Consider the following 15,000-nt stretch of genomic DNA (forward strand, 5'->3'; position numbering starts at 1 on the left):
GGTGTGAGTCATTGCAGGTGTGAGTCAGTACGGGTGTGAGTCAGTGCAGGTGTGAGTCAGTGCAGGTGTGAGTCAGTGCAGGTGTGAGTCAGTGCAGGTGTGAGTCAGTGCAGGTGTGAGTCAGTGCAGGTGTGAGTCAGTGCAGGTGTGAGTCAGTCAGGTGTGAGTCATTGCAGGTGTGAGTCAGTGCAGGTGTGAGTCAGTGCAGGTGTGAGTCAGTGCAGGTGTGAGTCAGTCAGGTGTGAGTCAGTCAGGTGTGAGTCAGTGCAGGTGTGAGTCAGTCAGGTGTGAGTCAGTGCAGGTGTGAGTCAGTGCGGGTGTGAGTCAGTGCGGGTGTGAGTCAGTGCGGGTGTGAGTCAGTACGGGTGTGAGTCAGTGCAGGTGTGAGTCAGTCAGGTGTGAGTCAGTCAGGTGTGAGTCAGTGCGGGTGTGAGTCAGTGCGGGTGTGAGTCAGTGCGGGTGTGAGTCAGTGCGGGTGTGAGTCAGTCAGGTGTGAGTCAGTACGGGTGTGAGTCAGTGCGGGTGTGAGTCAGTGCAGGTGTGAGTCAGTGCGGTGTGAGTCATTGCAGATGTGAGTCATTGCAGGTGTGAGTCAGTGCAGGTGTGAGTCAGTGCAGGTGTGAGTCAGCGCAGGTGTGAGTCAGTGCGGGTGTGAGTCAGTGCAGGTGTGAGTCAGTGCAGGTGTGAGTCAGTACGGGTGTGAGTCAGTGCGGGTGTGAGTCAGTGTGGGTGTGAGTCAGTGCAGGTGTGAGTCAGTGCGGGTGTGAGTCAGTGCGGGTGTGAGTCAGTGCGGGTGTGAGTCAGTGCAGGTGAGGTACTGATCTGTGTTGCTGTGTGTTACCTGAGCTGTGGACCAGGTGGCGCTCTCACACACGTCAGAAACCCCGAAGCAGAAGCAGTCGGTGCAGCCGAGGCGGTTGTTGTGGTTCAGGTTGTAGAAACCTGGTTTACAGAGGTCGCAGTGAGCTCCCATCACGTTCATCTGAGGAACAGGTGAGACGTCAGAGAAGAGGTCAAAGGTGAAACAAGTGATTCACGAGGTGTGAACGGAGCTGGGCAGTAAAGCTGCAGGTGACCCCGCCCCCTTGATGATGTCACGTTACCTTGCAGATGCAGGGGCTGCAGGGGTCGGAGTTGGTGCTTCCTGAAAGGTCACACTCACAACGCACACATCGAGGGAAGTCTCTGTATCCAAACGCACAACGGTCACACTGTCGACCTGCGAAACCCTCGTGGCACACACACTGGCCTGCAGACACACCTGAACACACACACACACACACACACACACACACTGAGTCAGTCTCTCTTTGAGCTGCATTAGACACAGTCCCAAACACACACACACACTAACCTGACTGTGAGTCGTCACGGCTGCAGACTGAAGACTTTGATCCTCTGAGGTCACAGTTACACTGAACACACGGAAAATCTGAATATGGAGAAACCTACACACACACACACACACACACACACACGCACACGCAGACACACACAAGCACACACACACACACAATAAATACAAACAATCCATTTATGTGTTTTTGTATTTGAGTGTGGTATGTTTTGTGTACCTCCGCAGGTCGGTAGTATTCGTCTCGACACATCTCACAGTTGATGCCGGCCGTGTTTTGTTGACAGTTGGTACAAACTCCGCCTCCATGGCGAACGCCACGAGTATTTAAACTCAAGAAGAGGTCGGACACGGTTTGATTGAAGAGACAGTCGACAGCTTTGTTGTGACAGTTACACCCTGAGAGACAGACAGGTGAGAGGGAGACAGGTGAGAGTGAGACAGGTGAGAGTGAGACAGGTGAGAGGGAGACAGGTGAGAGTGAGACAGGTGAGAGACAGACAGGTGAGAGTGAGACAGGTGAGACACAGACAGGTGAGACACAGACAGGTTCCCTCTGTTTCTTACTTTCACAATTGTTTCCCTCAGAGACAGTTCCCGGTTGCCATGGCTCCTGGTGGTAACCAGGGCAACACTGATTGCAGTTCTCTCCACAGGTGTTGTGTTCACACACACACTTCAGCCTCTGCACACACACACACACACACACACACACACACACACACACACACACACACACACAGGTATAAGTCCAGGAAAACATTTCAGCAGCAGACAGACAGTGACAGTCAGACAGACAGGTGTGTGATGTTACCTTGGTAACCGGGTCCAGCGGGCAGCTCTTAGCGTGTCCGTAGCAGATACACATCCCCCCCACAGAGATGTCTTTGATGGAGTAATAATACTGAGAAAAAAAATCATGAACAAAGTACAGTGAAGAATATATTACATATAATTGTGAGTTCAAATATATATATATATATTAATATAATGAATAATACAAAATATATATATATAAATCTAATGAAAACAAAATAAATATTATAAATATATATGAGAAAAGTATATAATAAGATAATAAATTAATATTATTCAATCAAAACACAAAACTAAAACCAGATGAAACAAAAAATTAAAACCTAAAGAAATAAAATCGTTCAGATTGTTACAAGTGTCTCTCTGTCTATATTGTGTCTCACCCTCCGGGTGACGATGGGGTCGATCTCTCGCGGGTCGCGGTCGCTCAGCGTCATCAGGTCGGCGTTCAGGGTTCTGATTCGCTGGAGTCTCAGTCGGATGTAACGAGCCGACGTGAAGTTCAGGAGAACCGACGTCAAGTCATCTGCACTGGGGCGTCCGTTGATCAGGGAGGTGTGAATCTGAGAGACAGACAGGTAGACAGAGACGCTCAGTGAGGGAGACAGTCATATGGGGTGAGACAGGCACAGAGACAGAAAACCTGTCTCGCCTGTCCGTGCTTCAGTGGGTTCGGTCTGCGGCAGTACGTCACACAAGCAGACAGACAGGTACAGACATGGTCTCACCTCTCCGTGCTCCAGTGGGTTCAGGCGGGAGTAGTAGGACGTGCAGATGACCTCCGTGTCGCTCTTGTACGTCGGGGGTCCGCGTCTCGGTGTGATGTTGTAACGGGTCAAACACTCAGTGTCACTAATGGCATAAAACTGCCAGGGGTCAAAGGTCACACCATCCAGAGAGCGCTCCAGGATCCAGTTACCTGAGAGACAGACAGGTCAGTCAGACAGGTCAGAGACACAGACAGGTCAGGGACACAGACAGGTCAGAGACACAGACAGGTCAGAGACACAGACAGGTCAGACAGATGGGTCAGTCAGACAGGTCAGAGACACAGACAGTTCAGACAGACGGGTTAGTCAGTCAGACAGGTCAGAGACACAGACAGGTCAGACAGACGGGTCAGTCAGACAGGTCACAGACACAGACAGGTCAGTCAAACAGGTCAGAGACACAGACAGGTCAGATAGACGGGTCAGTCAGTCAGACAGGTCAGAAAGACAGGTCAGTCAGTCAGACAGGTCAGAGACACAGACAGGTCAGACAGACAGGTCAGGGACACAGACAGGTCAGAGACACAGACAGGTCAGACAGACGGGTCAGTCAGAAAGGTCAGAGACACAGACAGGTCAGACAGACGGGTCAGTCAGAAAGGTCAGAGACACAGACAGGTCAGACAGACGGGTCAGTCAGACAGGTCAGAGACACAGACAGGTCAGACAGACGGGTCAGTCAGACAGACAGGTGGTACCTGGGCGAGGAGAGTTAGCTGCCTTGATGATGATGTAAGCGACCTGAAAAATCTGAAGAGAAAAATGTGATCAGTAAACTCAGAGAACTCAGGTTACACACGTAACTGACACACGTTTACAGATTGTAACTGTTCGGTTCATGTTGTGTGTGTGTGTGTGTGTGTGTGTGTGTTACCTGTTTTAGATCCAGTGTGATGGTGGTCCAGTGGAACTGTTGTCCGTTTTTGATGCTCGGACTCTGCCACCACTGATTTGTTCCATCGATGGCGTTGGTGATCGGATGACGTTCTGAAGAACACACACACACACACACACACACACACACACACACAAACACACACATTGTTTCCAGTGAACTTGACATTTTATCTTTCTGTTTCCTGGTCTGGGTTTAAGGTGGACTCTAAGGTTCTGGTCTGGGTAAATGGTGGACTCTATGTTTCTGGTCTGGATTTAAGGTGGACTCTGTGGTTCTGGGTTTAAGGTGGACTCTGTGGTTCTGGTCTGGGTTTAAGGTGGACTCTAAGATTCTGGTCTGGGTTTAAGGCGGACTCTATGTTTCTGGTCTGGGTTTAAGGTGGACTCTAAGGTAAGGTGGACTCTGTGGTTCTGGGTTTAAGGTGGACTCTGTGGGTCTGGTCTGGGTTTAAGGTGGACTCTAAGGTTCTGGTCTGGGTTTAAGGTGGACTCTATGGTTCTGGTCTTGGTTTAAGGTGGACTCTAGGGTTCTGGTCTGGGTTTAAGGTGGACTCTGTGGTTCTGGTCTGGGTTTAAGGTGGACTCTGTGGTTGTGGTACCTTTGGAGAGGACTGAGTTGGCGTCACACCTGGGACAGTGCGAGTTCTTGATGATTCTCCCGTGAACGTGTTCCACCAGTTTACAGTACAGCTCCGGTTCTGGATCGCCACACGTGGCGTTGCTGCTGATCTCAGCGTTGCTCGCCAGGTTCAAGATGGCTGGAAACAGACCTGAGGAAAGAAAGAGAGACGGTGAACTCGCTGAGACGCAGGAGCAGACTGAACTTCCTGTCAGACGCTGACTCAGCGTTTCAGGTGTCTCTGCAGGTGAAGTCTCTGGTGACTCATCATAATAGATCTGACTGATGACATCACTTAGAAACTGTTTTTGATGAGCCACTGAAAACTGTTTGAAACTTTTCAAACCAAATTGTTTTTGCAGTGAAGTCTTCACTCTGTTGTGTCTGTTTTTTTATCTTCAGAACAAATGAAGGTCAAGAGACAAAAAGAGTCAAAGCTGTGAGACAGTGTGTGTGTGATCTTTCGACTGTGTGAGAGTTTAACACACACACACACACACACACACACACAGACACACTGTGTGGAGTCTGAATGTGAGGGTGTGGGGGAGGTTTTACGGCGTTAGAGAGGAAGAGGGTGGAGTGTGATTGTTAACACTAATTAACACACACACACACACACAGATGTTGTGTCTCAGCAGGACAGTCTCTGAGCCTCATGAATATGTTGATTAACCACAAACACTGATATCAGTGACCGATCAATAAAGTTAATGATTAAGAGTGAGTCGGTTCTTTGTACTTAAAAATACTTAAGGATCAGATTTGACTTTGAACTAAAGAATAATCTTCTCCTACAAAATAAATGTAAGCTACTGAAAGGTCGACCAATCAGCTTCAATCTGTGACACGTCTCTGCTCGACAACAGTCAAACACACAAAGATACACAAGTAAAGTAAAACAGTCAAACTGAATCAAATGATGAACAAATGTGAACAGACACACAAACACACACAGACAGTAAAGAGAACAGATTGACACGAGACTAAACACAGATAAAAACCAGTGCTTGTGTCAGTGTGAAGGTTTTTTCACTGACGACTTCACATCTGAACAATTTAACACAAAACTTACAGATCCATAAAACTTCCTGTCAGACGCAACTGAGGGAAAAACCAACGTGTCTCACAAACCATTCGATTTCCTCTAAATTTACCAGTTGATTAAAATCTTCATGTCATTGAAACGTCAAATTAAACAAACTCAAACCTCTTTTTTCCTAAAAAAATATCCACGCATAAAACTTGATGAGATCACAGGTCGTACATGTCACAGAGCTGATATCACTGCTAATTGAGCTAACAGAGCTAATAATAGAGCTAACTGCTAATATATCCCGTATTAGAACTAACAGAGCTAGCTACCAAGCTAACACTGCTAATTGCTAACAGGCCTTCAGACTGTGATGTAACATAAAAGTATAAAATCTAATTTAAATGTTTCCACTGAATTTTATGAAAGGAGTCAAACATAATTAATAATAAGTAGAAGACATTATAACTTAGTAGAAGACATTATAACTCAGTAAGATACTTTATAACTCAGTAAGAGACATTATAACTCAGTAGAAGACATTATCAGTAAGAGACATTATCTTACTGATCAGTAAGATTAGTAGAAGACATTATAACTCAGTAGAAGACATTATAACTCAGTAAGAGACATTATAACTCAGTAGAAGACTTTATAACTCAGTAAGAGACATTATAACTAAGTAAGAGACATTATAACTCAGTAGAAGACATTATAACTCAGTAAGAGACATTATAACTCAGTAGAAGACATTATAACTCAGTAAGAGACATTATAACTCAGTAGAAGACTTTATAACTCAGTAGAAGACATTATGACTCAGTAAGAGACATTATAACTCAGTAGAAGACATTATAACTCCGTAAGAGACATTATAACTCAGTAGAAGACATTATAACTCAGTAAGAGACATAATAACTCAGTAGAAGACATTATAACTCAGTAAGAGACATTATAGCTCAGTAAGAGACATTATAACTCAGTAAGAGACATAATAACTCAGTAGAAGACATTATAACTCAGTAAGATACTTTATAACTCAGTAGAAGACATAATAACTCAGTAGAAGACATTATAACTCAGTAAGAGACATTATAACTCAGTAGAAGACATTATAACTCAGTAGAAGACATTATAACTCAGTAATAGACATTATAACTCAGTAGAAGACATTATAACTCAGTAAGAGACATTATAACTCAGTAGAAGACATTATAACTCAGTAAGAGACATTATAAGTCAGTAAAGTTTCTCACCTCTCTGCTGAGCTGCAGTTTGCTCCATCAGCAGCAACAAAATCAGAATCTTCATCTCTGAAGTGAGACTGAAAACTAAACTTGACTAACTCTAACTAACATGAACTAAGTCTTTAACTAACCCTCAACTAGCCGTGTCTAACTGTTGTGTAGCTGAGTTAGAGTTTGTGTGTTTCTACTGAAGCAGAATAAAGTGACAGAATAAATCTGCTCCAGAGGAATGTGTCGCTCTGCAGGAACTCACACTGACTCTACCTCTCTCTCTCTCTCGCTCCCTCTCTCTCTCTCTCTTTCATTCATTCAGCTCAATAGAGGAGGGTGGGGGGGTGGAGGGGGTGGAGTGTACCATCTGACCTGCTGATGGCGGGTGATATAAGTTATTTTAATGCTCAGATTTTCAAACACAGAAATGTAATTCTTTAGCTTTTAATCCCAGTGTGTGGATCTGTGGTCAGGCCTCACTAATCGATCAGGATCATGGATCAATGATCGAATCATCAACACAGAAACTCAATCAGCATCAATTATTAAACCTGGAAAATATTTATTCTCAAATGCAGAAAATAAGCTGTTGAATAAAACGTTTCATGTAAAACAGTGAAGATTTAAACATTAAAAACTGTGTTTAAAACTGTGGTGTGTTCCTTTAAATGTCCAGACCCCCCCCCCCTCTTGGAACCCCCACCAACCCACCCAACCCCCCCATCAAACAACCCCCCCCAGAGACAATGGATTGAATGGATGGGGAGTTGGGGGGGTGCGGATGACCATGTGTGAAGGGGGATGGTGTGTGTTTGTGTGTGTGTGTGTGTGTCTGTGTGTGTGTGTGTGTGTGTGTGTGTGTCTGTCTGTGTGTGTGTGTGTGTCTGTGTGTGTGTGTGTCTGTGTGTCTGTCTGTGTGTGTGTCTGTGTGTGTGTGTGTGTGTGTCTGTGTGTGTGTGTGTCTGTGTGTGTGTGTCTGTGTGTGTGTGTGTGTGTGTGTGTCTGTGTGTGTGTGTGTGTGTGTGTGTGTGTGTGTGTCTGTGTGTGTGTGTGTGTGTGTTTGTGCGGCTGTGTGTGTGTGTGTGTGTCTGTGCGTGTATGTGTGTTTGTGCGGCTGTGTGTGTGTGTGTGTGTGTGTGTGTGTGTGTGTGTGTGTGTGTGTGTGTGTGTGTGTGTGTGTGTGTGCGTCTGTCTGTCAGCCTTCATTTAACACCAAACACTGAGTCACTGACGTTTTTCGTTCCTTTAAAAATAAACTAGAAAAAACACATTACAGAATTGAAACAAAATGCTCTAAAAACTTTACAGAGTATAAGTAACAATCATAAACTGTAAATAAAGATCAAAGACTGTAAATAAAGACAGTGGAGCCGAGGTATCGAGATCCCGCCCACACACAGTCTCAACCAATCCTGAGTCAGTCTCTGCTGTCAATCATGAGCCTGTTATGAACACTTGAACAAACATCTGAGAGATCTGTTAGTAGAGATACACAAAGTAAAACAAATCAGAACAAATACAAACACAAGGAGGCGGGGCTAACACGTCGCTCGTCCAATCACATTCACCCAAATCATTTCCTTCTGGACTGATATTGTGTAAAGCTGAAGGAACATGGAGAGTTTTGGACTTTTTGTCTCTGAATCGTCCGTCTCCTCCTGAGCTGTGTCCAGGGGGGGGGGGGGGGGGGGGGGGAGTTCCCTGACTTCAGACTCCATTTTAACTTCAAGAGGAAACAACTCAAGTTAAGAAGAGGAGCCTGAGGCCGCTGAGTGTTTGACTGTCAGAGACTCAGAGTTCTCTACGAGTCAGGACCAGTGGTGGAGGAAGTACTGAAGTGTAGTACTTAAGTAAAACTACAAGTACCCAGGAAAATATATACTAAAGTAAAAGTAAAAGTACTACATCAACAATCCTACTTAAGTAAAAGTAAAAAGTACTTACTTTTAAATTTACTTTAAGTATTAAAAGTAAAAGTACTCACGCAATGGGTTGTCTCTCAATGTCTAGGCTGTGCCATTTTGATAAAGAATGCAGATATAGCTACTGGTAATACTCATACCTACAGATGTCACTACTAGTAATAATTATAAGCAACAACATTTACAGGTATGGCCTGCCCCTTTAAGGAACGGGCCCAGAGAGTGACGTAGTGCACCTGGGAAACTTGCGCAAGAAGTGTGTGAATACGAGAAGTGAACGAGCACCTGGAGGTGATGAGAGTGTTGCTCCGGTGCCGCATCACAGCAACATTTTGGCGAAACTGTGTTCATAAAATGTAACGAGTAACGACTCATATTGTAGAAATGTAGCGGAGTAAAAGTATAGATAATAGCTGCAAAATGTAACGGAGTAAAAGTGTAACGGAGTAAAAGTAAAAAGTATGCACTATTATTTTTACTTAGGTAAAGTACAGATACGTAAAAATTTACTTAAGTACAGTAACAAAGTAAAAATACTTCGTTACATTCCACCCCTGGTCAGGACACACCTCTACATGTGGAGACATCTCAGAGGCTCCTGTTGGAGGACAGATGTCCGAGGAGGTTCTGGATGAGTTGGACCTGAGGAAGTTCACCACATCAGCCCAGGGTGGACGGAGACTGATCCCGGTGAGGAGCTGCAGGACGGATCGGTGAGTCCAGACCTGACCATGTCTCCTTTCTATGATGCATCAAGTCGTTGACTCTGGGTCAACTTTTATTCTATTGTTGCACTAGTTTCTCTGTCCTCTCCGTTGCTAGATCGAGGGCGGGACTCGTTTCCCACTAACTCCCCCTGGTGGAGCCCATGTGTTGAGCCTCCTCCGTCCCCTGGCAGGACGAACTCTGTCCTAACGATTGTTTATAAGCTGGTGAAGAGATGTGAGACCGGTCGGAGTGACTGATCCACGATGACAGGACAAAGTCACGCTTCTCCTGGTTTAGAAATGTTTACTGATTAGGACGTATCTGATTGGATCATTAGTGACTTTATCTATGTTGTTTTGTTCTTTATCAAGGTTGGATCACTGCAGACTGAGAGAGATCATCTGTTCTTCTCTGGCTTCAGTTCATCTGAGAGGAAACAATCTGCAGGACTCAGGAGTGAAGGAGCTGCTTGGTCTGTGGACTCAAGACACTCCATGGATTTCTGTAGAGGGGGGGGGGGGGGACATGACCCCAGAAATAAGCCATTACATGTTTGAACATGGTGATGTCAATCAATAACAGAATCCATTTGATATCTTTGTCATTTCTCTTTTCAACAGCTCAGCTCATTAAATCCTTCGGGTTCATACAGAAGAGAAACAAAATAGAAGTTCTTTTACACATATAAAGATAAAGATACAAGATATTAGTTTAGTTTTTTACTGTCCTCGTGGAGACAAATAAATCATAAAATGTACATGCACACACACCTCTCTCTCTCTCTCTGTCTCTCTCTCTCTCTCTCTTTCTCTCTCTCTCTCTATCTCTCTCTCTCTCTTTCTCTCTCTCTCTCTCTCCCTCTCTCTCTCTCTCTCTCTCTCTCTCTCTCCCTCTCTCTCTCTCTCCCCCTCTCTCTCTCTCTCTCTCTCTCTCTCTCTCTCTCTGTCTCCCTGACACTCACTCACACAAACAGACACATCACCCACTCAATCAGCTTCCATCTCACCTGCAGCCGCTCACTCTGAAGCTCGAAGGCACTCGGGCAGCTCAGGTTGTCTCGGTTTCTGACGTCTTTTCGTGGTGAGTCATCATCTAAAGTCTCACTGATTGGTTGATATTTTCCAGGTGAATCTGATGTTTTTTTTTGTTTTAAATGTGAATGTGAAAAATTCAGGTGAAAGGATCCGTTGTGTGAAGCTGAATAGAAAATAATCCTAGAGATGTTTTCTAAATTGAACCAATTGTTTTCTTTACATCAGGAGCAGGTCCTCAAACTTAACAGTATGAGTTTCTATGACAACTGAAGCTTCCACAGGTTCTCCTTCATGTTTGGAATTGGGGGGGGGGGGTATTCAGCTGCAAAATGACATTTCACCACTAGATGTCACTACATATTACTCACTGAACCTTTAACAGTTGTGGTGGAAGTTATCCAATATTTGAGTAAAGTTAAACTTCTAATATATCTCTGCTCAAGGTCTAACTAACTCTGATTGGATCAATGGACCCGTTTCCTTATCGTTACTGATTACTTTAAAAAATATAAAAACAATGTGAACATCTAACGTAATGCTTTTTGAAATTGAAAGTAGAGATATGTGTTTTTAAATATTGTGAAAATCATCTGAAAATAAATCTACTTAAATAAAATATGATGATCAAATACATGTGTCATAGCATCATCATAATAACTTTGTTAACAAAGAGGACAAATAAAAGAACCAGCAGAAGAAAAGGTTAAAGACCCAGAAGTGAAACCAGGTCATGTGTCCACTCAGATGGCCGATGAAGACTCTGAGTCCTCCGCCCCCCCGGCCGCAGAGCTCCAGGCCGGAGGGCCACCTGGAGACCAGCCGGCCCCAGGACTGAGCCTCCATCCCGGGCTGGAGAGTGTGGACGGTCCTGGTGGAGAGGAAGAGGAGGAGAAGGAGGAAGGAGGAGGAGCTGACAGAGCTTTGACCGAACTCAGGCCTCCTCAGGTTCTGCTCCACAGAGGTGCACACACTTCTCCTGCAACTTCTGATCATGATTATAAGAACATTCATTATTTGTGAGCATAGCAGCCTGTTGGTCAAATGATAAAATAGAGATATCGATTAAATCAAACAGATCAATGAACACAGATGTGAGTGTGTGACTGGTTTCTCAAACCCCCAGATGTGATTGGCCGAGGTCACCGGCGAATCGGAGGTCAGAATCCCAGAGCCGTCAACATGTCTCCTCCGGCAGCTGCTCCCCCCCCGACTGCCGCCACCTCAGTGAGTGTCCTCTCTATCGCCCCCTGGTGTGTGGCTGCAGTAGTGAGGCAAAATTAAGCATTTATGCCAGAATTCCTCTGTTCACTGTTCTGCTCTGGTCAACATCTGTGAACATCTGCAGAAGATAGCTTAGCCTTTAGCAGCTACAGAGCCACAGATTTAAATCAGAGCTGCAGGACCTCCTCTGTGCAGCCGGACAATATTTAACGATCTTCTGTCCAGGTGTCGGGGACAAGGACGGGGCTGCTGTCCAATGAGGTGAGGAGAGAGATGGCGAAGCAGGCGAGAGCCGTCAGGGAGGAGAGACGAGGGACGCTGGACGCCCGACACAAGTACTTGATCAGTCGGCTAGCAGACGCCGGGACACTGGGCGAGGCCGAGGTGGAGGACGCCATTATCTCTGACGACAAGGTAACGTGACAGTCGGTTCTTTAACAAGAAGAACCAGGAACCCATCAGTGTTTGACGTGTGAAACATTCACGTCTGATTCTTTCAGTTCCGTCTCATCGATGACTTCTTCGCTGCGAATGGATCCAAGAAGCTGATTTTCTTCTATCAGGACGTGAAGCAGGTAAATGTCCTCATGACCTCCACTCTTTTCTGAAATCTGTCTCATCACTTGTTTATCTTCAGTCATCTTCTGCTGTGGGGGTGCTGTTGTCCCTGGTTTACCCCGAGTCTCCACTAGAGGGCGCCCTACAGTTCGACCTCATTCCACAATATTCACCTCAGCTTTTCTAATCAGACCCTTTGCTTCATCATGTGTTGCTGACTCTTTATTTCTTTATCCTTTGAATCCCTCTCTTCTGTGTTGTCTGTGTTTGTCCTCCAGAACCTGTCGTCCACTCAGTCGTCCTCGGTGGACGTGTTGTCCTCGGCCGTCGCTCAGAGGAAACTCTTCCTCACCACCGCCAACTCGGAGGTACAAGTGAACACCAGCAACTCAGAACACTTTGGTTTAGAAATATGAAATCAGGAGCCTAAAGTTTTCAGGGTTGATCCGGTTGTTAACGCTTCATTTCACTCTTCACACTGTTTGATGACTCATCCTGCGTCCAATCAGAAACCTTTCTGGATTGTGTCACTTCCTCCCACTGACGATACACAGTTAGCTACACGGTCTCGTTCAGTTCAATCTGCAGGGGTCAACAGAGGTGGTGGCGAGAAGCTGGTTAATAAAAAAAAGAAGAAGAACGACCGTTTGTAATCAATTCCTTATGATGATGGTTGTCATGGTTGCAGCTCGTGATGCAGATCAGAGTTTTAGTTTCAGTCAGAACAAAGCTTCGCTCCCGTCTCACAGATAATTACTGTGGTTGTGTTGCTTGGAAGAAAATCCTGAGCGCCGCTTTGTTTGGTGTTTCCACGGTGCGCCAAATACCTTCAGTTCATATCACATGACTACAGGTGGACTCAGTGATCACAGATCTGGGGACACGTGCTAAAGGCTACATGCTAATAATGAATCAACTGCTGGAAGTTTGAAGTCACTCTGACCCACTCTGCTCTGGATCCTTTTGTTCTTGGTCTCGATTGTAATGTGTCGACTGAAGTGAAAATAAAAGTTTCTGTCTTTTGACTACAAACTGAAACTAACCTCAGGCTCTCTGTGTTTTTTCAGCCTTTACAGGGGAAGTGTCTGTTCTTCCTGAGAACCACAGACAAGGCCCTCACCACCGCCAACATCCAGCAGGTCAGTCCGTCGACAGTCTCCTGTACCCAGCTGATCACAGACCTTAAGGAGGTTTTCATAAACCTGGTCCTTGCTGCGGATCAGCTGTTCTCAGGGTCCCAGGTACATGTCCCCTGACCTGGTCTCTGCTCCGCCTGCAGGAAGTGACCCTCGGCCTGTTGGACGGCAGCGGCGGCAGCTTCCTGCTCGGCGTGGAGACTCTGCTGCTGGACGTCCTGCTACCGGCTCTCAGGTCCCAGCAGGTAAGAACCTGAGGGACACATCCAACTTCACGTCGTCCATCAGAGGAACCTGAGCAGAACCTCATGTTCTCACAGGACCAGGATCTTCTTTCCTCTTCTGATCATGCATCAAGTTCAAAACTGTTTGGTCTGATGTTTTATTTTCATCCTTATCATGAATAATTTTATTATTATTATTATTATTATTATTATTATAAGTAAACAGAAACATCTCTATATCCAGTGTCTGAAGACTTTAGAGGGACGACATAGAGCATGAACATGAAACACATGTGGTCTATCTGGTCTGTTCATGTGTGCATGTTACGGTTGGTTGTGTGTTGCTGTTGGTTGTGTGTTACGTTGGTTGTGTGTTACGTTGGTTGTGTGTTACGGTTGCTTGTGTGTTACGGTTGCTTGTGTGTTACGGTTGGTTGTGTGTTGCGTTGGTTGTGTGTTACGTTGGTTGTGTGTTACATTGGTTGTGTGTAACTGTTGCTTGTGTGTAACTGTTGCTTGTGTGTCACTGTTGCTTGTGTGTTACATTGGTTGTGTGTGCGACCCTCCGTGCAGGCGGGAGCTTCCTCTCCTGACGTCCAGTCCTTCCAGTCGTCTGTGGATCAGTTTGTCAGTAACCTGAACTCGGCCAGACTCAACGTGGAGAGAAGGTTCCAGCTGAAGCCGGTCGAGCTCCCGGACGCCATCGAGCAGCTGAGCCTCCCAGCGGATTACACCTCCGCAGGTAGGAGGGGCCACTCCATCCTTTATTCCTCTTCTTTCTGTTTATATTAATCTATTTAGAAGGAAATGATTAACATCGTACAACAACGTGTTCGACATTTTAACCAAAAACCCTGGTCCAAGAAACGCCTTGCGCTTTTGCTGTCAGCCAATAACAGCGAGCTGGTGGAGCGCCTGGAGGGCGTGGTCTCGGTGTGGACCAATCAGATCAAGCAGGTGCTGACGGAGAGCGAGCAGATGAGGAAGGAGGCGGATGACGTCGGACCCTCGGCGGAGCTGGAGCACTGGAAGAGACGGCTGGTCACCTTCAACAGGTGAAGGTCAAATACACAATAACATTTGAACGTCTGTTAAAACGTTTAAAATGATCTGATCTGATCTTTCTCTCATTTCATCTCTAGTGTCTCTCACTTTGTCCATTTTCATTTCGTTTACATTTAAAATTTGAGTTTAACTTTTCTTTTATCTCAGTCTGGTTTACAGTTTTTCTCGATTGCTTAAGCACGATTTTCCAAACAGGGCCCGGTGTTTCAAAACACTACACACAATCAGCACAAGACCTCAGATCCTTTGCAAAATGAAACACTCTTGCAAAAACTATACACTTATTTATCAAAACCCTATTTTTTTACCATATGAAACACACGCTTCATATGACCCCATTCTGTTTGAACCAGTTACACACTGCTGCTGTTAACCTCAAACACTTTTAGCAATTCCAGTTCTCAG

The 15,000-nt window shown here is 45.4% G+C and overlaps 2 protein-coding genes across 2 annotated transcripts in view; one reads left to right on the plus strand and one right to left on the minus strand.

The window, feature by feature from the left end:
* The window catches only part of lama1 (laminin, alpha 1), a 26,724-nt gene extending 19,924 nt beyond the window's left edge, over positions 1 to 6,800 (minus strand). The window contains exons 1-12 of the mRNA XM_061093878.1: positions 6,746 to 6,800; positions 4,437 to 4,607; positions 3,815 to 3,927; positions 3,639 to 3,690; positions 2,899 to 3,089; positions 2,554 to 2,733; positions 2,169 to 2,258; positions 1,922 to 2,039; positions 1,575 to 1,753; positions 1,355 to 1,448; positions 1,104 to 1,249; positions 842 to 982 (exon numbers count right to left, since the gene is read on the minus strand). Coding sequence (XP_060949861.1) covers positions 842 to 982; positions 1,104 to 1,249; positions 1,355 to 1,448; positions 1,575 to 1,753; positions 1,922 to 2,039; positions 2,169 to 2,258; positions 2,554 to 2,733; positions 2,899 to 3,089; positions 3,639 to 3,690; positions 3,815 to 3,927; positions 4,437 to 4,607; positions 6,746 to 6,800 — 1,530 coding nt within the window. The remainder of the gene's footprint in view (positions 1 to 841; positions 983 to 1,103; positions 1,250 to 1,354; positions 1,449 to 1,574; positions 1,754 to 1,921; positions 2,040 to 2,168; positions 2,259 to 2,553; positions 2,734 to 2,898; positions 3,090 to 3,638; positions 3,691 to 3,814; positions 3,928 to 4,436; positions 4,608 to 6,745) is intronic.
* Positions 6,801 to 9,261: 2,461 nt separating this feature from the next.
* dnah5l (dynein, axonemal, heavy chain 5 like) overlaps positions 9,262 to 15,000 on the plus strand; it is a 59,770-nt gene continuing 54,031 nt past the window's right edge. Inside the window, exons 1-10 of the mRNA XM_061094246.1 lie at positions 9,262 to 9,339; positions 11,136 to 11,352; positions 11,515 to 11,615; positions 11,838 to 12,026; positions 12,113 to 12,187; positions 12,449 to 12,538; positions 13,238 to 13,309; positions 13,450 to 13,551; positions 14,104 to 14,272; positions 14,420 to 14,585. Coding sequence (XP_060950229.1) covers positions 9,262 to 9,339; positions 11,136 to 11,352; positions 11,515 to 11,615; positions 11,838 to 12,026; positions 12,113 to 12,187; positions 12,449 to 12,538; positions 13,238 to 13,309; positions 13,450 to 13,551; positions 14,104 to 14,272; positions 14,420 to 14,585 — 1,259 coding nt within the window. The remainder of the gene's footprint in view (positions 9,340 to 11,135; positions 11,353 to 11,514; positions 11,616 to 11,837; positions 12,027 to 12,112; positions 12,188 to 12,448; positions 12,539 to 13,237; positions 13,310 to 13,449; positions 13,552 to 14,103; positions 14,273 to 14,419; positions 14,586 to 15,000) is intronic.

Source organism: Limanda limanda, chromosome 20, assembly GCF_963576545.1.
Source record: "Limanda limanda chromosome 20, fLimLim1.1, whole genome shotgun sequence".
Classification (NCBI taxonomy): domain Eukaryota; kingdom Metazoa; phylum Chordata; class Actinopteri; order Pleuronectiformes; family Pleuronectidae; genus Limanda; species Limanda limanda.